At 41.6% G+C, this 23,039-nt stretch overlaps 2 protein-coding genes across 13 annotated transcripts in view; both read right to left on the bottom strand.

The window, feature by feature from the left end:
* baiap2b (BAR/IMD domain containing adaptor protein 2b) overlaps positions 1-9,087 on the bottom strand; it is a 72,059-nt gene extending 62,972 nt beyond the window's left edge. For 4 of the 12 annotated variants that reach the window (XM_005913857.3, XM_005913858.3, XM_005913862.3 and 1 more), the window contains exon 1: positions 8,724-9,081. In XM_005913857.3, coding sequence (XP_005913919.1) covers positions 8,724-8,798 — 75 coding nt within the window. In that variant the 5' untranslated portion in view covers positions 8,799-9,081. Of the gene's footprint in view, positions 1-8,723 lie in introns of all 12 variants that reach the window. The other 8 variants (XR_315281.3, XM_005913851.3, XM_005913854.3 and 5 more) reach the window with 6 other exon arrangements.
* Positions 9,088-14,385: 5,298 nt separating this feature from the next.
* Positions 14,386-20,998, bottom strand: chmp6b (charged multivesicular body protein 6b). Its single transcript, XM_005913863.3, has 8 exons — positions 20,770-20,998; positions 20,191-20,300; positions 19,353-19,440; positions 19,186-19,272; positions 19,035-19,100; positions 18,762-18,842; positions 18,568-18,640; positions 14,386-16,321 (listed from the first exon to the last, which is right to left on the bottom strand). Exons 1-8 carry the CDS (start codon positions 20,830-20,832, stop codon positions 16,272-16,274), a joined length of 618 nt encoding a protein of 205 aa, XP_005913925.1. The 5' UTR covers positions 20,833-20,998; the 3' UTR covers positions 14,386-16,271.
* Positions 20,999-23,039: the final 2,041 nt, after the last annotated feature.

Raw genomic sequence — 23,039 nt, 5'->3', positions numbered from 1 at the left:
TTTTTCTGGGTACATTTTGTTCTTTGTGGGTGTTCTTCTTACTCCCGCAGATGACTAGCCAAACATGCACAATATTAACAAAGTAAAACGCTTAGCTACAGCTGCTAGCCATCTTAAACATCATCTGCCCTGTGAGGAAAAGAGGAAGGTCTTCTTTCGACACTCAGTACTGAGCCGGAGTTAAACAGGCAGAGCTGAAAATTGAAGAAAAAACGGAGTTTGCAGCTGTAAAATTATTACCGTTATTAACAAACACTCACTACCTTCTTAATCTCAACCGGTCACTTTATTAGGTACACGTTGCTGGATATCCGTTTACCTCCAGAAGACCTTTAACTCTCCATAGCACAGATTAAACAAGGTGCTGGAAACATCCTCACAGATTTTTATCCTTATTGATGTGACTGCATCACACAGCTGCTGCAGATTTATGAGCTGCACACGTGATGCCAATCTTCCATTCTACCACATCCCAAAGGTGCTCTATTGGATTGAGATCTGCTGACAGTGGAGGTCATTTGAACTCACCGTCATGTTCAAGAAAGCAGTTTGAGATGATCTGAGCTTTGATGTGTTATCCTGCTGGAAGCAGCCAACAGAAGCCCCACCCCTGGATCTTCTATTGTCCAATTTTGGTGAGCCCCTGCGAACTGTAGCCTCAGTTTCCTGTTCTTAACTGACAGAAGTGACACCTACTGTGTTCTTCTGCTGCTGTAGCCCGCTGGCCTCCAACAACAATGTTCTATACATTCAGAGATGATCTTCTGCATACTTTGGTTGTCATGAGTGCTTATTTGAGTTAGTGTTGCCTTTTTATCAGCTCAAAGCAGTCTGTTCATTATCCAAAACTGCTGCTCACTTTTTGAGAGTGTTTTCTGTAAACCCTACAGATGGGCTGTGTGGGAAAATTACAGCAGTTTCTGAAATACTGCAAAATGTATTCAAATTCACTTAAATTCAGTTTCTTTCTCATGCTCAGTTTAAACTTCACCAAGTTGCCTTGATCATGTCTACATGTGTGAATGCGTTGAGTTGCTGGCATGTGATTGGCTGATTAGATATTTGTGTTAACAAGCAGTAGAACACGTGTGTTCTTGTGTGAAATCATCTTGTATGGGATTTCTCGCAAAAACGAAGAAAGTAGATGTACATAAATAATAATAAACAGCAACAGATGCATTAAGCATCATAAGTGAAGCATTAGGGTACATTACTGTTGGTTTCATGCTGGAAGTGTTTTTTAAACCACTAAAGCTAAGAAATACTGTCCTGAAGTACTGTAAGCTGCAGTTGCACCAAACTGCTGATGCAAATTTAATAAAAGCAATGACTATTTGACAGAAACTGAAATTGTACCATCATATTAATACCTGCGAGATCTGTGTAAATAGAGAAACTGTGGAAATTTAGGATCGGCAAATTCTTGGCATCTGGCACTCTTGTGAGCTGCATACTAACCGTAATCATGCTTTTTAAGCAATCCTCTTTAGCTCTGCATTTTTATTTTTTTGGCTTTTTGCACACAATTTTTCAAAAAGTTTTGCAGCCCTACAACTAGGTTGTTTGTCCAGTGCTCATATGCACATAAGCATCAGACACTTTAGCTGCTCCACTTTCATGAAGATGTACTATACATTAAATCAGTCAATGCACAACAAATAAAAACGCCATATCAAACATGTGCATAACTGCATATGTTTGATATGCATAACTGCATCCCCTTCTACCTGCACCGCTCCCCTCTTACATAACACCATCACACACCCCACAACGCTGTCAGAGACCGTCACTGTGACGCTCACAAACACGACTGCTGCCCAACGATCAGTGACAAGACACACAAAGCTAGAACAAACCCTGAAGCTTGAGGAGGCACAGTTTTCTGCAGGGACTGAAGCACAAAGCCTGCGATATAACACTGAACAGAGACAAAAGAGCTGAAAGCACTGTGACTAATCAGAGAAGAAAATCACTGGTTTGAAACAATTACACTGGAGTAATCTGGCCTAAGCAAAGCATCTGGATTCAATAGGTTTTTATGCACATGAGCAAAGAGGCCGGAGGCTTGTTTTCACCTCAGACAACCTTTCAAATGTGAACAAAAGGAAAAATGACCAGACTGGTTTAATCTACCCGATCAGTACAGAGGTGGGACTCGACCCAGAAATATCCTTTTGTGGTGTGAAAGAAGGAGGAGGTGGAAATCCTGCTGAGAGGTCTCTGCCAAAACCCCTCACTTCCTCAGTCAATCCACTGCTAACCTTTAAGGTTCAATTTCCTGGCAGATGTCCTGCTTCTCACCTGTGGTGCTTATGAGCTGAGGTGGAACTCTAATAAGAAAGCAATGAACTAATAAAACAAAAAGAGGTTGTGGTACAAAGAACAGAAGTTCTAAAAATAACCAGAAACGATTAATGTTGATAGCAGTTCTCTGCTTATTCGTCCACTTGGCTAAACTGAAAAGTCTGTGTTCATAGAGAAAAAAAAACCTGAACAGATTGTACGTGTGACAGTGGGGATAAAGTGTTCGGTAGTATTACTCACAACACTCCCAAAACACGCACACGCGACAAAAAATCCTCCCTGGAGAACAAATACTTTGGGCTTAGTAGGAGGACTGCCTTATGTCTTTCGGAAGTTGGACCTGATAGTACGACAGTATTTTACGGAGGGATTTATGACTCCAATCAGTTGATAACATTCCCTGGTGACAGTCAGGCAATACAAAAACTAACATAGCATCTTAAGGAGAGATTGATGCTGCAATTGAGACACTTTGAAAGCTTCTGTCAATAACAGGAGAATCAGGTTTCTTTCATCACCTGTATATCTCACAGGGAAGCAAACAAGCGCCTGTCTACATTTCAATCCTGTCTTTTGACAACTGCCTCAAATAATAATTTCTCCTCAGAAAATCATTCACTGCAGTTCTGCTTTAAGCAACAAAACAAGGCATGAAGTTATCACGTATTTTTATCAATGAATCTATGATTTTTCTTTTGTTAACTGAAAAACAGAATCTTTTGATTCCTGGTATGGCTCAACCAACAGTCCAAATCCAAACACTTACAGAAGCAGGACTCTGTATATGTTCCAGCTTGTTCACTATAAAAAGCAGTGAACAACATATAGATATTAATAATTACTTTGTACAGCGTTTCGTTGAGATCGGTCCATCGGTGCCAAATGACCATAACAGTCGCTTTTATATTGTCCAACCCTCAAACAACCCCCCCATGAGCGAGTCCTCGTTCTATTCTAGCGTCTTTACCTTACAATATAAAGCACCTTGAGGCAACTGTCGTTGTGATTTGCCAGTTGATTGGGGGTTGATGGGAGGCAGATAGGACAAAAGGCAAACTACATGAGAGAGAGCCAGAGTTTAATAATTGCTAATGATTAAATGCAGAGTGAAGCATAAACACAGAGGGGAAAGAGAAACACCAAGTGCATCATGGGAATCCCCCAGCAGCAGGGTCACCTGATCCAGCCTATATGCTTTATCAAAAAGGAAAGTTTTAAGCCTAATCTTAAAAGTAGAGATAGTGTCTGCCTCTGAAATCCAAATTGGGAACTGATCTCACAGAAGAAGGGCCTGAAAGCTGAAGGCTCTGCCTCCCATTCTACTTTGAAATAATCTAGGAACCACAAGTAAGGCCGCAATCTGAGAGCAAAGTGCTCTAACGCATTGATAAGGTATTATGTGGTCTTTCAAACACACAACTTGTGCTGTGTGGCCAGTAGAAAAACTTTAAAATGGCTCAATGCATATACAAATACCACAAACACACCACAAAAAAACATCAACTGACCTACTGATCTCCCTTTAGTCCACTCTCACCATCAAACACCTCAAACAATCGAGGCAGCCTCGCCCTGACACTCGAGCTTCATTCAACAACCTGAGCCTGCAGTACTCCTGGGATTACAATGCTTGGCTGAATACACTCCTGAACAAACATACAGATGGCATTTGTTCAGCAACCACAACAACCCGAGGAAACACAGTGTACACACACTGTCAGTGGGTAGCAAACGCGTCTCCGTGTAGTATCTACACACAGTCCTCTGGGACTTTTTTCTTGACATTTCAATCCACACAGACCGATAACTTCACTTCATAGTTTGGCTCTGTGATGATGTGCAATCTCACATCAGAAAAAAAACAAAACGCACAGTGCCAGCCACTCTCGCAGTACAGTACGGGAGCTGACAAACAAGTGAAACACACACATACAGTCATGAGGCACTACTGCCCACACTCACTCACTCGCATCCACTGATGTGAGTCATCCAAAAATTAGATTCAGCATCTTGCGTTTCAGCAGCAGAGCAGAGAGGTTAAGACTTTGGTCTTCTGCTGTTGAGTCCAACTTATTTTGCTCCGGCAGCTAACAGTCAGGCAAACAAAGAAAACAACAGGAGGCAGAGAAAACAAAACCAGCGTTCATCCACCAAAGGGTCATCGTGTGCTAGAAACACAAAGGATTAAAAACAACCATCGTATTTACCACATAATACTCTTGGAGGTGTGTTAACAGCTTCACAATGACATCTGTAATTTAATTACAGTTTTCAACCCTATAAAAGAACAACATCAAATTACTAGCAGACAGTCCTCAAAGTTGTATTTTCAAAGTTCAGCCGCTGCTAAAGAGCATCTTGGACTGCAGCAGCTTATCACACTTGTTGTTCTGCGAGCTGCAGAGCAAAACCATTACTGTCACTCCTCAAGTCAACTAGATGGAGATGATGAATGCTTTATTGTTATTCCAAAAGAGCATACACAGGTTATTTTCTTATTACTTTCTTAAAGCACTCACCTGCCATGGATGTCTTCTGGGGGAAGAGGGATTCTCTTCATAACTGCTTGTTACCAAGTACAATGCACAATGGAGGAACATAAACTTTCTAAATAAACACTCACGTTTTAGTCTTTGGCCACCATTGAGCAGAATAATAGGTGACCTTTCTCCACTCATAATTAAATCCACCTCCATGTGGCAATTAAAGGCAGCCGCTCACCAACACTGACACATTAAAACAAAAAGAAGTATTTTTTGCCCCAAAATACAAATAACACCTTTCTCGGACTGTTTTCTGTTCTATAAATTGTATGCACTTCATATCAATAACTAATAAAGCTTTTTCAAACACACTTAGATAAAACATGCAAATACTCAGTCTGAGGAAAAGGTGGAATAACCTGGACATAACCAGAACATGATAAGATTCAATCAGCCTCTCAGCTAATCGTCTATGGATGTGCATCACTGAATTGGTGTAGCCGAACTAATGTTTTCAATCATTAAAGGCAAGTCAAAGTCTAATTTAAACTGGGGACTTTACACAGAGGCATGCCCTCTGTGGGTACATGCTGTTAGACACTTTACCGCAATATCATGTTCTGTAAGAGATGATCACCATCCTAACACCACAGGAGTGCATTCCTGTCATCCTGTCTGCGTCTTCTTTCCTCGGTGGAGAAACAGACGTGAGCGTTGAAGCGAGCACCTTCAGGCCTTTTCATCTTCCACGCTTATAATGAATTAATAAAGACCTGTTAGTTTCTTTAGCAGTCCCACACAAAGCTCATTGGACCAGCAATAACACACCCCAAGGCCTGCCATTACACTACCAACTGCCACACCAGTGAGCATCAGCCTCCTACAGTCAGCCCCCCAGGGGTCAGACTGGCAGCAGCGCCCTGCTTCAGCCTGCTGATGACAGGAAGAAAACCCAGAGCTGCATTTCTGCAGGTTGGCATTTTCATACCCGACCCCTGAGCAGGGCGTTCTTTGGACAAGACAAAACCGCATCCTAACACAGATTTTCACAGAAGCTGAAACTGATGGTCACATTTTTTCTTTTTCATCTTTTTAATCCAACATAAGTTTACTTGTGATAAACATTTGGCAGTTTATCTGACATTTCTTATGACCAAAGGGTCAGCGGCACATTCAGTTTGCCTGACTTATCCAACAAAAACTTCTTTTAAAAACGGAGTCAATCAACAGAGCTGTCCAGTCACATCAGGTCAGTTCTGTTTTTACTACGACACACCTCAGCAGGAGCGAGAGTGTGGGGAAAGGGAACAGCAAAGAGTCAGCAGTTTGGAGGCGTTTCATTTCCTTGTCTGCTCCACTCCGTGTGTGAGGAGGTGCAATCACAGAGGAAGGAGAGACTAAAATGGCTGCAATTAACATCACCATGCTGTACATGTCTTTCCAATGGTGTAGTGGGGGGTATCAAACATAAGGCCTGCTCCAATCTGGCCTACTGGACCACTTCGCAGATAAAGAAGACCACCCCCATCACCATTAAGCAAAGATTTAAGCCCAAAGAAATGTGCTGACAGATTTACTACAGCGACATTTCTTTGTTATGTAGGAAAACTGAGATGTTCTGTTGCAAGTGCACTTCTTTTTCATATTATTAAGATATTCTGGGGATTAACTGTGCAGATAAACCTCTTTACACTGACAGAAAGGGCAGTTTTACTGCTTCACCCCAGTAAAAACGAAATAAAGGGGGCTGCATGTGGCCTTGATGCAAAATGAAACATCCCTGGTTTAGCGGTTAACACATTCGCCACAGACACAAATTCCCTTTGGGGTTGCATCAGGAAGAGTATTTGACATTAAACTCTTCTGTTGTAAACATGCGGCGTAATCTCTTGTGGCTTTCTAGGCAGTAAAGACTCTCACACTGAGCTAAAAACAAACTAGTGCAAAACACTTTTTAAAATCTTTACTAAGTTGTCTTTCATTATTTTGCTTTTAAATATGAATGAACATATTTAACAATATGCATTGATTTGGTGTGTTTTAAGTCACAAAGTTAGGCTCTGGAGGGACAGCTTGTTAATGTAACCCCGGGATCAGATTAGTAGAAGGTATCAGTATCACATCAGAAATGCAATTTAAAGTATTGTATTTATAGTATTTATAGTAAGATAATTTGTCATCAACTGACTAATAAACCTATCACAAGACTGCCCACTTCTCCATCACGCAACCACCATTTTTTTTACCTATCCTCCTTCATCATCTTCCACCTCCTCCTCCTCCTCTCTGCAGTTTTCTATCCAGCTCAGGCTATAGAACCCACCCACAGGTCGCAACATAAGGCAGCTAGCCTCCTGCTTGTGCCCCTCTGATCCCTTGTTAGAGTCTTTTGAGGGTTTGTGTATCTGTGTGTTGGCTGAAGTCGGCCCCAGTCTGAAAAAATTCCTATCATTTCCTTGGCAGCCTAAATGGTAATGTCATGTTACACCATCCCGCCTCTGTCACACAAGGAACCATGAACTCTCGCTGAACCAAACCCCCCTTCAAGTACATCTTTGGCTCAGTAAGCACACATGCCCTTCTCCTCCTGCATCCACCAAGTCGTGTCCTGCACGAAGAAGCTTTTAGGCACTCCGACTCTTCTCTCTGAGCATTTTTGCGGAGGCGTATGGAACGGTGACAAGTCTCCTCACATAAAAGGAAAGCCCTTGTCGTACTTCCATTGCTGAAATCTACCTCGCCTGGAAAGCTGCCCTGAGTGCAGTGAAAGTCAAGAGTAACACTTCTCCACCTGCACCACAGACACTGCTGAAAAGGGGCTTTGTTGTGGAAATAAAAATGGAGGACATAATCATTTGCCACGTTTTGCCTCTCATCTTTCAACAAGTGCAGGGTGGTCTGCTCAGCGCATGCTGAGATATTTAAGAAACCTCTGACACCGAGAAGCAGTTTGTTTTCTTTTCTGCAGAGCAAAACCTTGAGCATGACTTTTCCAACCAGCATTTCAGATCCCAAATTGAATGCCAATTTGGGGCATCCAGAGTGCAAAATTACAGTTGACTTTTACAAATACCACCATGCTGATAATGACTCTGTCCTTTCTCTCTGAAGTGATCCAACTATCAACAGCACAGACACCTTAAGAAAAAAAGCCCAAATGTGAAGACTGCTGGGACCAACGGGGACCCCTTTTAGGATGCGCAGACTCCATAAATTAATGATCAGTCTCACTGAGGCAGATAATGTCAAGTTCACCTGCTCACAGCAGGATTTACCACTGAGGCTGACAGCTTCTGCTCTGCATAGTGTTGAAATAAATCACCCCAGGGCAAACTGTCAGTTTGCAGCATTTACATAACTGGCTCCCTCATCATTATTGCAAATGTAGCATTGTAGCATTGGGCACAGTCCAACCCTTTCCCTCAACCCTAAGGCAAATCAAATACTCCATGCCAAGCAATTTAAATCAATTACACCTCGAGTCATTGATTATCTACCTGGAATTTGTTACTCCTAACATTATTAATCGCTGTAATGTGACTTTGCTGATTTGACTGGTCTGACTCTGATTTATTATCACTTATAACACGTTATAGGCTAAAACGGGACAAATTATTCACCTTTAAGAAATTTGAGACTAAAATCCGTCTCCAACAGTTCAAACTCAGAGCATCAGCTGTAGGAAAACGATGAATAAACTTGAGCTGTTCAGGACGCATTTCCTTTATCAGTAAATTCCTTCACAGCATAGACCGGCACTTCTATTACTACAGTGGTAAGACACAGTGCAGGTCAGCTGAGACAAAGTTATCCGCTGTCTCTCCTCTGAGCGCGTCCTCTAAACGCCGCGGTTCACCGGTGCAGCAGGTGTCTCCGAGCGGCAGAAGGACGCACGGTCGGCGGATCCGAAACAAACTACCAAAGAGCCCGGCTTACCTTGTAGACATTCTCCGTTATACGGTGCACCTCGTCGGTCCGGGACATCCTTGTAGGCGTGTCAGTCAGAACCATAGACTAAGATTTCCTTTCGGATGAGGCTGGGAGGCTTTTCCGAACTGTAACAAGGGGAATGAAACAGCTGTTCGCGGGAAAGAGCGGCTCCTGTCTGCCGTTCACTGAGAGAGAAGAGCGCGTCTGGTCGTGGGATCCCTGCTTTTATAGGAAAGTCCTCCGCTGCGCCCACACCGGCTCCCCACGCAGCCAGTCAGTCAGTCGGTGCCTCTCGGTTGGAGCGCAGAGGCGGATTCACTCTGAGAGGGGCGGTGCTGCTTTCAAGGGCGGTGGGAAATAGAGTAACTTGCGACCTAAATTACAACAGTACATAAGGATGAAGCGGCAGGAGCCATCATTCTCCAGCGTATCACATTGAAGCCTGGGGGAAGGATAAAACGGATGTTAGCCTAACAATAAGCAGACATTAATTTAAGAATTTCCCCCCAAAAAAATAAGAAATACGCTCTGTTAAAAAATCTCAAAACTGGATTTTGGCATGTGGATCTAAAAGAGAACAAAGCAAGGACGGAGCCAAAATGGAGTCCAGGGGTGGCACTGGCCTCCGTAAAATTTGCTTGGACCCCCAAACCTGTGCTACCCCAAAACGGCAGAGGAGGTATGGAGAAAAGGTGTGGTCCTCCTAAATAATCAGTGTCCCCCAAATCTGGGTTGGTTCCTCTCTGGTAGTCCAGCTTCATCCTTCCAAAGACGTGCATTAGGTTAACTGGGGACATTGGGTGTAGGTGTGAATGTGTGAGGGTGAACGGTTTCCTGTCTCTCTGTGTTAATCCTGCCATATATTGGCAGCCTGTCTGGGCTGTATCCTGCCTCTTGTCCTATGACAGCTGGGATGGGCTCTGGCCCAGCTGCAACCACGAACTGGATACACAAAGAAAATGGATGGGCCCCACATAAAAAAAAATCACGTAAACATCCCTGAAAGAACCCACCCTAAAATCGTCATCATGACATCAAACAGTTGGTCCTTATATTCTGATTTAGCTGGATACAGCAGAGCCCCTGACAGTGCGGCAGCTTGTCCAAGCTGTACTCCACACCTTATTCTATGATAGCTGGGATAAGTCTCCAGCCCCCCACAAACCTGAATTAGATAAGTGGAGGTGAATAGATGGATGTATGGATAGATTTAGCAGTAAAATACAGTTTTTAATTAAATTAGCACAGATACTTTGACACGCTTTCTTTCATGGCTTTAGAAGCTGCTTTTCCCTGTTGGTAATCTGACAGGTGGTTTCACTGCTGAGTTCCTCCTACTAAAAAGCACTAATCTCATTTAAAATGTAAAGGCTGGTTTGTACTGTTTGACAGACTTTATAGGAATCACCTTTTTTTCTTTTTGGGAGTATAGACAGCTTGTTTGACATTAAAGACTTGAAGTCGGGTGATTTTTTTTGTTTCAGTTATCAGTAATCAGGCATCTTTTTTTCCTGATAATTGTAATAAAACCTGATTCCTTCGCCCTCTAGCCAATAATTTGTGTTATTATTATTAATATTGTAAGTCATCATGACTGAAACCACCAGGCAGTGTGCTCTTGTGTTATGATGCTTTGCACTGAGTCTAGAAATGCAGCACGGCTTTTAAAGAAGCCACACCTGCTCTGCTGTGTCAGCCACCCCACGCCTCCTCTGCTACAACCATTCACAAGACCTGACTGAGCAGCTCCATACAGAAACTGCAACAATCTTCATCCATTTAGTCGGTACAAATATAAAATTTCCCAGTATCCCTATTCTTATAGTGATTTATTCAGTCTGTGTTTATTATTTCAGTCATTTAGACCCTCCGGCTCAGTCTTCCCTCTACATAAAAGGGGCTGTAAGATAATGGAAAGGGTTTTTTTGTGTGTTTGTTTTGTGAAAATGTAAGTTTTAATAAACCCACAACAGAGAAAGATTTTACCGTGGCCCCATATGTGTGCCTGCTCTATATTTGTGTGGCGGTTGGGTGAGTGGGCTCTGGTTGGTATGAGTGGGATGGAGCCACATTTACTTGGATTTGTAAGCCCTGGATTGTGGGCCGGGAAATCCCACACATCACGATCTGAGAGCTGCTGAATGGGGATGTATTTAAATAAAAGAGACAGAAGCAGAAGATAACAGAAGATAAGTGCGAAAGAGGACAGTCATGCCCTTTTCTTTTCTGCAACACTTTTTTTTCTCTCGTTTAGTGAGATAGAGCAGATATTTAAGAGCAGCTTGTAGACCAGATAATAAAGTGGCACCGTGGATCTCTACCAGAACAGACTTATTTTGTTTTGTTCATCACATCCGATTAGAGCGAGTCCCGAGGAAACCAAACTGCAGACAGTTAGTGGAAATCAATCAGGCATGTTTGGTCTTCGCTGGAGCAAACAGCAGCCTTCCCACTGTCAGCGAGGCTATTGATTTAGTCCTCTGTGAATATTCAATCCCCACAATTAGTTTCCGTAATTGAATGTGAGCTGCCATTATGTTTGCTGACATCCAACCTATTCTGAAGTATAATTGTACACAAATTAATTAAGACATTGATTATTAATTATGGGTAGTTTGAGAAATAAACAAAGCTGGAGGCTTAAGACTGAAGTCAGGCATGAAGTGGCAAAAATGATGACCTGAAACTAAAAAAATGACAACAATAACAACACAAAGCATTTAACCATTAAACTTATCCAGTCTTTTGATGCCCCTGATACAAATTTCTGGCATTTAATCCAAAACAAGCATATAGCCCCTAAAAATAGTCTCAGTTAGTACATTGGTTTGCTGAAGGTTGTTCCTTTACACATACTTTTTACATTTTCTTTTGGTTTAAACTGGGTTCTACTTGAGGCTGGGGTTCAAACCACAAAATAAACATCTATGAGATGTGACGTTTTTGGCAGGATAAGATTGGTATTATTCTAAATATATAACACATGAAACCGCTTATGAGCTTTCTTATGAGATCAATGCAGATTCTGGATCTGAAAATGAAGGCCATTTAACCATGCAGTCTTGATAAAGCGTGGAGCAACACATCTGGTTGCAAATGGGAGGCCTGATTGTATGGAAGTAAACAGTCGTTGGCTCCTTCGGTCTGTGATCTCATGAATTTACAGGCTGACCATTTTCCAGACAAATTTATGTGTTTTTTTTTTTACACAGCATGATCTTTATATGTCAGCTATGATCTCTGTCAGTGTCAAAAAGGTAAATAAAACAGGGAACAAATTAGGGTGGGCTCACTTTATAACAGATGACCTGTTACTGCATGAGGATGTAGTGTCAGTTTACATATTTATGTCAGATTTAACACATTTTCATGACCTCTGGTTTCAAAAAAGCTAAGATTGGACTGTGATGACACTCAGAGTGGTATATTCATGGTCTATTATATGAAGCTGTATCCACGTGGCTTCAATCAGCATACCTGAAGGCACCAGCCCAGAAGTAATGTCTTTCCAATGTATTTTTGTCCATTTTAAGCATTTAAAACATTTTAGTGAGCTAATTAGTGATTTAGAGACATTTTATTCATAAATCTGGGGCTTTTCATCCTTTTATTAGACAGCCCAAAATGGAGAGATGATAGGAAGTGAATGGGCAACTGAAAGGGGAACACAGGAAACAGTGTAAAAATTAAGTGACTTGTCAGAATTTGGAAACAAAGTACTTAAAATGATCCTTTAGGACTGGGGCCTTTAAATAAACTTGTTGAAAATGACATTTCACTTCAGTAAAGTTCTGCATGTGTGTATATTCAGTACAGTGGGGGTGTAATCAGGTAGGCAAGACTCCGGGTGGGCAGGTTACACATACACACCTACATACCTGAAGCATTTATTCAGCAGCGTTTCATGTGAAGCCTACTCATCATCGTCCTCTCAGGCTTTTTCTCTCAGCTTTAGATCCACGTCTGTGATTCATCAGCAAGCGCGGCGCTCTGACATTCAGTCTGTGCGCCGCCCACTCCCACACACCTCCGAAAAGGCTTGTAGTGCACAGTCAGAGTGGATTCAGTCCATTCAAAAAAAAAAACAAAAAACAAAAAACAGTGTGAAGTGAACAAAAGCAATTCGGGCTATTTCAGACTCGTCAATACATCGGCTTTGTCGGAGAGAATGGTTCAAGGTTAGAGATGGGAACATTTAATGTCTCCCTATCTATCTGATGCTTTGTCCTTAGCTGAATGAGCTTCGATCACCTTCAGAACAATAGCAGAGCAAGGTCATGGTGTGCCTGTACTTTTCATACATGCTAGTCATACATGCTAGAAGCCACAGAATGGGGGGGGTAACAGATTCATTATGTGGTTTTTTTTGTTTGTTTTTTTAATATTAAGACTTTAAAGGCCTTTAATCTTTAATATTGATTCAAAAATATGACAAATCAGGTTGCAAACCATTTTGTCCTCAGGGTCAGGGCATCTCCAGTAGAGTGTTCCTCTATCAACAGTGGTCCAAGGAAGGAACAGAAGGCACACGGGGAATGAAGGCTGGCCCATGTGGTCCAATCCAACAGATGGATCTACTCAAATTCCTGAAAAACTTCGTGCTGGTTCTGACAGAAAGGTGTCATAGTACAGAGTGAATCACAGTGTGCTGTGTATGGGGATGCAGAGCTGCAGACCAGTCCGGCTGCCTGTGCTGACCCCTGTCCACTGTTAAAAGCACTAACCATGCGCACGCAAGCATGAACTGGACCACAGACCAGTGCAGGAAGGTGGCCTCGTCTGGTGAATTCCATTTTCTTCCACATCACGTGGATGGCTGGGTGCATGGATATTGCTCACCTGGGGAAAACCTGGCACCAGCACGTCACCATGGAAAGACAAGTCGGTGGAGGCAATGTGATTCTTTTGAGCAATGTTCTGCTGGGAAACCTTGAGATGCTACTTTGATATTTAGCTTCTACCTAAGCATGGTTGGAAACCACGTACCTTTTTTTAGAGGAACAGCATTCCCCGATGGCCCCTTTCAGCATGATAATCCACCCTGCCACAAACAACTGGTTCAGGAATGGTTTGAGCAGCACAACAAGTTTGAGGTGTTGACTTGACCTCCGTATTTCCCAGGTCTTAATCCAATTGGGCATCTCCGGGATGTGCTGGACCCCAGCACACCTTCAGGCATCTAGTTAAGTCCATGCCTTGACAGGTTAGGGCTGTTTGGGGAGCAAATGGGGGACCAACACAATGCTATGCCTGATTGGTATAGATTTAGAAAAATAAGGCGGCCCAAAATATTACATTTTAGCTACAAGATAACTTTCATCTGGATATGAGAGGGAAGCCCCACAGTAAACTGTGTACCTAATTCAGTTTTATTTACACAGCACCAGTTCAAAATAGTCATCTCAAGGTCCTTATGTAAGGACCCTACAAAATTAGAGACAGAAGCTCAGTGATGAAAGCATCCCTTATAAGAAGCATTTGGAGATAGTGGAGAGAAGGACTCCCATTTATTCCAACACGTAGAGACCACCTGCCTTGGTCAGTTGTGAAGTGAGGAGAGAGAAAACTGGAGACCAGCAGCTTCAAAACTGAGTCATCTGCTGCCACCTTGTGTTCACTCACTGAATAACAATCTGAACAGTGATTTACAGGCAGTGAGATAACGAACGGCAATAAAAAAACACTTTTATTGTAAAAAGAATATATAGAGGTACAATATCTGAGGCCATTTTAAGACAAGTAGTTTGCAGCAGGACTGGCGAATCGCAGACTGTCAGTATTAGTCATCAGTGTTTCTGTCTGTGAGATTAACTGATTTACAGATTAGTTAGCTGGATCTTCAAAGATGCACAAGCTTTAAGCCTTCTGGATCTAGGCCACCCTTCTTGCACCACTTTAACATGAATATGTAAGAAAATCTAAAGCATCATACGCAAACACTGAAATAATTAGTTTTGATCATACTTGATGAGTAAAGCCCCAGATTCTGTCAAGTTATTACCTTGAAGAGATTACCAGCTGTTGTCTGGGCGTCAGAGGTAAGCCCACAGACGATATGATTAGCCCTTTCTCCAATGACACTGAACTAATCCACAAGGGGAGCAAGGAATTAGATTAGTTAAGCTGCTTGAAAAGGGGTCAGACTGAGAGAATATTCTGTGAATCTGATGCAAATAGTTTTTTTGCTTTGTTTTTTGGGGGGTACTTTAGGGTGGGTTGAGTAACTCAGAAAGCAAAGCCAGATGAAGAGAAGGCCTTTACGGTAAGAGAAAGACACCAAAGACTTTACAGAGAAAATGTTATGTTTCTGTTACACCTGCTTTAAAGGATCAGTTCACTCAAATCACAAGAAAAACAACTTACCCCTCCATCCTGTTGCTAAATGCAAATGTTTTATAAGCAAAGATTTTTAAAAACTAGCAGAAATGAGATCTAATCATCCCTTTTTGCAATCACAAATAAGTTAATACATGGAAGAAAAATGTCTCTATGTGAACTTGTCAGAGACCAATGATGGTTCCCAGGCTTGTTTCTCTGTTATTACATTCACCGATCACCGATCCATCATCTATGTAACTATGTTTGCGGAGATGCTTGTTTTGCGCTCCTCAAGTTTGTGTTTCACCAGATGTGTGCGTTTGTTGCAGGGAGGCTGAGTGGGAGATTTTACACAGATAAAAACAGGCTGAGTGCATTAGTAGAACGACATATATCAAAGAAAGTAAAGAGCAAGGCAAATGTTAGGGTAAACAATTTATCGCCATATGTGAAGGAGGCTCTGTTCATGGTGAAAGTTGGAAATTAACTCCTCCATCATTTTGTTCTATGTGTTTAGGTCACAAAGTCTGCAATAAGGGTAGATAGGGCTAACTCCATTTACTCCAACTTGCTGTACAGGTATCAGTTACTGGTGAGCACACAGAGGGCAAACAAGACGACAGGAAGGTGGATCAGATCGCCGGAGCACAGCACCATCATAACGTCTCCTCTGCATTTTTACCCCTCCCTCACAGGACAAACGACAGAACATATATATGTATTCTACAGCAGGAAAAAAGCAATTTAATCTCAGCTGGACTTACTGCAGCTGTAAAGCAAAAAAACTAAAAACTAAAAAAAAAAAAAATCACCACAATCTGAGAAAGCATGGCAGCACAGACCTGGATGCACTGAGGTAAATGTGTGTTTCTGTAATTTGGGTGAACTGGCTCTTTAAAAACATTACCCATCAGGTGAAGACATTTTGAGGGAGGAATTAAAATGACATATACACATGGCTTTAGGTCACTGTATGTCAAATGACTGATGGTAAACACAGAGAACTAATCAAACAAAGGTTAGGCACGATAATCTGATCTCACAGGTCTTCATGGTTCAATCAGCATTTGTGACTGCGGTGAACCGGTCCTGACTCGCTTCACGTGTGAACCTGCAGCCCATGAGGAGAAACAGCCGCTGGATGGGGTGGAGGAGGCCCGGTTATCTGAGACTGGCTGCTGTCTTTGGGTCTTTGAGCAACCAGCTGCTGTCGGCTGAAGATCCTCAGTCGTGCTCCTACAAAGCGAGCGCCTCTCGCTGCGGTTTCTTCTTGGGACGCTCCCGCTCTGAAACAAAGAGATTGACAGAGAAAGAAGCAGGATGAGGGGCCGTAGAGTCGTGACATGCTAAATCTTTATAGGTAATGTTACAGTATTTTACAGCATTTTAGTATGCTTCAGTGCTTGCTATTGTTTGCATACCATGTACACCAGTTATCTTCCTGAAGTTTTTCAAGTTTGGTTAACCAATGTATTATTTTATGCTCCAAGCTTTTTCCTCTGCTCAGACTAGTTTACTTTATTGAACTTTACTTACCAAAATTGTTTTATTCTGTATTGTTTTATTTGATCTCACTGCAGTGAACTCATTTTTATGCAAAAATAAAACCCAAGTTCATTTTTCTTGAAGCCTGACCTGACAGCAGACACAACATCACCTTCATCTTGTCCAATAACATAAAACACACAACCTGGACCTGCTGTGAGATCACAGATCAAGTGCAGAAAGCTCACAGATCCAACAATGCAGAAACAAAACTGAGGCTTCAGCCACAGGGGCCTAGAGACGGGTCAGCGAACATATGGCAACAAGTGGTTGCTAAGGAAAAATTAGTATTTTTTGAATGGTTGACGAGGATTTGCTGGACGTTTGCCGTCGGTAGAGTGAAACTGGATGCAAAGAAGCACACGGTGCTGCCCCCAAAAACCCCTTATGGCCTCTTGTCAACCATTTAAAGAATTACAAACTTCTCTGTAGCGACCAGATGTTGGGTGTCACTGCCCAGGCCTAATACAGATTATACATGTATAAAGTATCTACTGAGTACTAATCATGCTACAGTGACCATAGAGTATGTAATCTTGAAGAAACTCTGCCTATGAACTACCAAGGCTACCAAGACTCTTCACATATATACTCAGATTGATTAAAACATTTACTTCAAATAAAGAGTACTTTTACCTTTTATGTGTATAGAAAGTGCATGTATGTAGGTCATTTTTAGTAAATCCAATGTAGCATTTTCACGCTTATATGCATGTTACACACACATTTTAACGGTCCCCAGAGTGATTAAGCTTCAACAATTGACAGCCTTTTACTTCCTATCAGGTGTGCCTCTACCATTCCTCACCATTAACTGAGAGTCAAAGATCACAAAGATGGCAAAGAGACGGGAATCTTTCCAGACGTTTTGATTCAGCAGCGAAAGAACAATGATCGACACAAAAATCTGCAAGTAGTGGCTGCAAACAGCTGCAGGGCAGGTTTCTGCCATTTATTTTAATAAAAACGTGATGTTAATAGGTGTAATAACCTCGCTTTCTGAGGACCTCTCTCTTCTGAGCTTTGCATTTAAGCATCTCATAAAGCGCCAACGTGACAAGAAGACACCTCATTAAAGACCTTTTTAAAGACGTGAGACAGCAGCGAGATTCAAGCTTCATCACACTGCATGTTTTAGTTTTAAACAGAGTGATAAGGTCACCGGGGCCCACGGTGACTCAGCACAGCCTTTTAATAAAAGCATTCTATTTATTGACTCCTCTAAAATTACTTTCTGGTGGTGAAGTGTTTACAGTCGTGGAAAGAAGATATTACTGAGGTTTCAGCACAGCCTCTGCGATATGAAACACGATGGGAGGATGGCTGTTGGATTTTTTCTATGAAGTGTCATGCACATATTCTAAAAGTCATTAGTAATAATAATAATAATAATAACATATTTTATTAACAGGTACCTTTAAAGGTCGCCTTACATTAGTACAACAAAATAAAACGTATGGAGAGGATCAGATAAATATGGAGGAGCGAGGTTATAAAGTAAGAAGTGGGATCTTCAAATTTACACGGAGGTGAATGGGAACCCAATGGAGCTGTTTAAGAACAGCTGTTACATGTTCAGTGGATCTAATTCTGGATATAATATGAGCAGCTATATTTTGAACTAACTGCAGTTTGTGGAGAGATTTCTGAGATAGACCACAGAGAAGAGAATTACAGTAATCTAAACGAAATATGACAAGTGCATTGACAAGTATGACGGTACTGTTTGGAGTGAGTGAAGGCGGTTAATATGAAGTTTAAAAAAAAAGAAGAAGACTGAGTGATATTATTAATATGTACTGTGAAGGAAAGAGTGCTGTCAAGGATAAAACCAAGACTCTTAACCTGAGGAGAAGGTGTGACAACAGAGTTATCAATGGATAATGAAAGACTTCTGGTTGGAACTTTAGGCAGTCTTGCTTTTGCTTTTTGAACAGGACTGTGCAGCAGTGTGAACCTGGGATAGGAAAAACATGAGACAACAAACCTGGTTGCTCCTCCGCGGCCTCTGGAACTTCTGGCAGTTTGTCTGAAGGGACCTCAGGAAGCTCGACATCTCCCTGAGAGAAAGTTCAAAATCCGACAGGTCAGAACTCAGAATCAAAATGAAGAGCAGGGTGCTGCTTGCTAAAAGTGCGATCTAATCTTTTTTCTTTTTTTTTTAAAGCTGATTAAACTAACCTGAGTTATTGCCTCCAGTTCAGCCAGCACAGCATCTTCATCCTCCTGAGATAAGGAGCCGGCCAGCATGTCGTCAATTTGCTGCAGAGAGACGACAAGATTTTAAAAAGTGAAATGACTGTGGATACGAAGCCAATTTTACATCTGTGAAATTTAATCTACAGAGATTTGAGAAATCCTTTTAAATTTTCACTCTCTCCACATCTACTTGCAGAATGAAGTCAAAGAGGCTAAAAAAATAAATGAACCTGATTACCAGCTGAAAGGACCTACCCTTTGGTACTCAATGGCATCTTGAGTTTCATCCATAATCCGTTCTACTTCTTCAATAGACATCACCTGCAGCGAAAAAGAGTTGATAACAGCTCATGAATAACAGGTGATGAATTTTAAAGGCATCTGCAGGCCACATGTCATCACCTACCTCATGCATTTTCTTCAGGCATTCATTTCCAACTTTCAATCCATCGATGACTTTCCTTTCGATCTGGGCGAATTCCAGGTCTTGAACCTGAAACGAGGAGCACAGGGAGGAGCTGTGAGCGCCACCTACACGCTGCTGAGTGTCAGTGCAGTTCGCCGATCGCTCACCATGCGCTCCAGGTTGCTTATCTGGTTCTCTGTCTTGTCCAACAGTTGATCTTGATAGCGTTTTTTCTTCAGTAAGAGAAGAGCTTTCCTGTTCAAATAAACACGTTAAAGCTTGTAGTAAGGAGGGAGAAATGTAAGAGATGATTGACAATCAAAAAAAAGAAAGAAAAAAAAAAAAGCGCTGCACAAAATGTCTCGTCTTCCCAAATTCTTTTTGCAACAGTAAAAGAAACCTCTCTTCTTTCCCATCTCCCATCCGCTTTCTTGCCACTATTAACTGGCTTTGGATTTACGTTTAGTTTCTGATTCTCTGTCCAAGCACCCTGAGCACATGCACCAACACTGTACATGTGCTCACAGTCAGCTGCAGTAGATAACCCAGAGAAAACAAAAGGAAGGTTGATAAAGAAGTTTGGAGAGACGGTGATTTTCATCCAGTTCAGCCCTCTGTTAAACTGAATTTGGTGACAGTGAAAGGAAATATTTTGGATTCTTCACAGCTGCTCAAACAAGCAAAACAACTGAAGACGTCAGCTTGATTTGTGTTTTTCGCTATTTATTATTTTTTAAGGATTCTGCCTGAAATAAGCTTTAGAGGCATCAATTAGAACAACATTTCAGAACTGCAGATTTCAAAACTTTATTTTTCTTAATTTTAATTTTATATTAATGAACTCTGGGAAGTCAGCTGCAAGAACAGTTGCAGGGAAGCTGCCCTTTCTGTCCTGAGTATTACGCTCCCTATTGAGCAGTATTTATATATTTCGTGCTGAGAACATATATGCCTTTACTCTCCTTTCAATCATTACTATGGTTTCATTGATTATACTGTACTCACTCTTTTTTGCCATCCTTCAGCAGCTGTTTGGCCAGAAGCCTCTCCTTCTCCAGCTGCACATTGATCTTCTTTTGATACTGCCTGAGCTTATCTCTTTGCTGTTTGAGTTGCTGAAATGAGGAAATAGAGACATGAACAAACCAAACACCTGCACTGCACTCAGATACACTTCAAACTAATTCAGCCATACCAACTTCTTGTTGATCCAGGTTTAGAAATAGTAGCAGTCTGCACAAACTACAGCAGCTATAATCTGATTATTACTGGCTGCGCTTACGTTAAGGTCCTCCGGTAATACCGGCATAGAAAAATAAGTACACTACAGTGTTAGAATTTGAATGACTTACAGTGTTTGCTTAAATGACACTTTAAAGAACGAATCGAAGAGGATTACGCGGTTAAGTACATTAAGACAGAAGAGTAGACCCTGAATAATAATAACATTTAGATGTTTTGCTTTATAAAATATTGCTGGGGGCTACTCGATAACCGAAGTTGTTAAATTAGCACACAAGAGCTCGCTCTGTTTTACAGCACAGAATTCCAGGCTAACACTTCAGCTAGCTGTGTGACACTTACCAAAATCGCTTTGTCTTGTTCTGTCACTCGGGTTTGTTTCTTTTTTCCAAAAAGATTTCCCATCCTGGCACAGCATGCCAGCTAAAAGTCTCAACCAAAAAGCAAAAAAAGGAGGGCAAACTACTTAAATGTAAAGCTAAATTCAAGAGACAGACTTGTGAAGATTCTCCTCCATTATTTGTGTAGTCATCTGTGTCCACACCCACACCAGGAAGGACGGTGTCCCGGCAGGGACAGACACTTCTGGTATGACATTTGGTTAAAGCTCCCATTTTGAGCAAACTTATGACAGACCTGCCGTTATTTAACATGAAAGTACTTTAAAATCACAGCTGTTTCGAGGGTAGAGCCGAGTAATCTTAAACACAGTTTAAAATAAAGAGATCCACCAGTTTCCACTGCCCTCCAGTGGTCAGACACAGAAACTACAGTGTGAACGTACAAAACTTCCGGTGTGGACTTTCAAAGTAGTGTGACAATACAAACAGTCAGAGTAACCTGTGATAAAGGATTGGAAATTTGCACGTTAATTAATTTAACTTCCACAGATTGAGTATTTGGAGTGTGTTAGATTTGTATGTTTTGTTTTTTTGTTTTGTTTTTTACAAAAGTTTGAATTTAATTTAATCTTCATAATTTAAAAAATTTCCTAATGAAAATGCAAAAAGCAAATTAATTCTAGATGATTTTACCGTTCTCAAACAAATTTTTATAGCACAGTTCTCTGCACCCACTGTTACACTCACATTAATTATTAATAATTCAAACTCACATTTTTATAATTACGTTTTGACTCTAACATCTTCCTGATTTATTCTAAGTCCAAACATTCAGTCATGAGCTATTTAAAAGTGGCCACGTTTACTTTTTAAAAAAACTAGGTGTGAAAGTTTGGGTACAGAGTGCAGAAAATATGGATCAAATCAGGGTTCGGGAGTAATACACTGAAAAAAAGGGAACAAGACACAACCACTGAACTACTGTTCCCGGGTCTTTTTTTGTCAATCAGAATCAGAATCAGAATCAGAAAGGGGTTTATTGCCAAATGTTGAGCAGGTTTACAATATTAGGAAATTGCTGCGGTGCTTCAGTGCAAACATAGTGTCATAAATAGCACTTAAATAGACATGGAAAAATAAAAGTAGGGATAAGAATTAAAAGTGCTACGTAGAAAGATATGTGCATGAGCTATACATGAGAATAAGAATTAAGAGTGCTACGTAGAAAGATATATACATGAGTGCAGGTGGTGATCAGTGCCAAACATGGAATGATACAGTGAACACAGCGTAGGGTCATGTGTTAGTGGTGGGAACAGTCATACGGTTATTGTTCATGTGTCCGACAGCAGAGGGGAAGAAACTGTTCTTATGGCGAGAGGTTCTGGTGCGAATGGACCGGAGCCTCCTGCCTGAGGGGAGCAGGTCAAACAGACTGTGTCCAGGGTGAGAAGGGTCAGCTGAGATCCTCGCTGCACGCCGCAGTGTCCTGGAGGTGTACAGGTCCTGCAGAGATGGGAGTCTGCAGCCAATCACCTTCTCAGCAGAGCGCACAACACGCTGCAGTCTCTGTTTGTCCCTGATAGTGGCTCCAGCGTACCACACGGTGATGGAGGAGGTGAGGATGGACTCGATGATTGCGGTGTAGAACTGCAAAGCCCCTGAATACTTGAAATACTACCAAGATAAACAGCAGAAAATGACTAACTAGGATGGGGCTATGGTGAACGACAAACACGGCAAGACAAAAAACAAAAAACGAGTTCAATCTATGACTGAGATGGACACTGGAGAAAGTGAAGTTAATGACGACGCAAAAATGATGAAATGGATGAGGACAACAAAGTTAAACTGAGGGCAAAAAAGGAAACTGTACATATCCTGTTATGCGAAGCACTTAGGTAAACCTCTAAACATCAGTTCTTCTTTGAACACAAGCCCAGAAACAACTTCTGTAGATTCAGCAACTGTGGCACTCTTCAACAGAAGGGAGTGACACAACTAATGTTCCTGTAGTCTTCCATGGAGCCAGCTGTCTTTAACCCACCTCCTCCTTCACTGTCTACATCTCTGACACAAGACTCAATAGAGAAGATTATGGAAGGTGTAACACTGATGTAGAAAACCAACAGCAGCAGCAGCCTGAGGAAAAACGGCAGACAAAGAGTAACCTTGCCTGTTTTTAGCCCGAGTCCCAATATGAGACAGTTGGAGCCTCCATCCACTATAGTATTTCTATTGTTCAAAGAAGGTGCATCAAAGTTAAACTGC

Source organism: Haplochromis burtoni, unplaced genomic scaffold (genome assembly GCF_018398535.1).
Source record: "Haplochromis burtoni strain Fernald_Lab_line unplaced genomic scaffold, NCSU_Asbu1 Contig_6, whole genome shotgun sequence".
NCBI lineage: Eukaryota > Metazoa > Chordata > Actinopteri > Cichliformes > Cichlidae > Haplochromis > Haplochromis burtoni.
Note: the sequence above shows the minus strand (reverse complement) of the source record. Positions and strands in the feature narration are given on the sequence as shown.

What these genes read in the sequence shown, in the direction of transcription:
- chmp6b (XM_005913863.3), bottom strand. Translation starts at nt 20,832, where the DNA reads ATGGGAAATCTTTTTGGAAAAAAGAAACAAACCCGAGTGACAGAACAA. An exon ending in TAAGCAACCTGGAGCGCATG is followed by an intron (nt 19,273 to 19,352) that starts GTGAGCGATCGG and finishes TCCTCGTTTCAG; the next exon opens with GTTCAAGACCTGGAATTCGC. An exon ending in ATGCCATTGAGTACCAAAGG is followed by an intron (nt 18,843 to 19,034) that starts GTAGGTCCTTTC and finishes GTCTCTCTGCAG; the next exon opens with CAAATTGACGACATGCTGGC.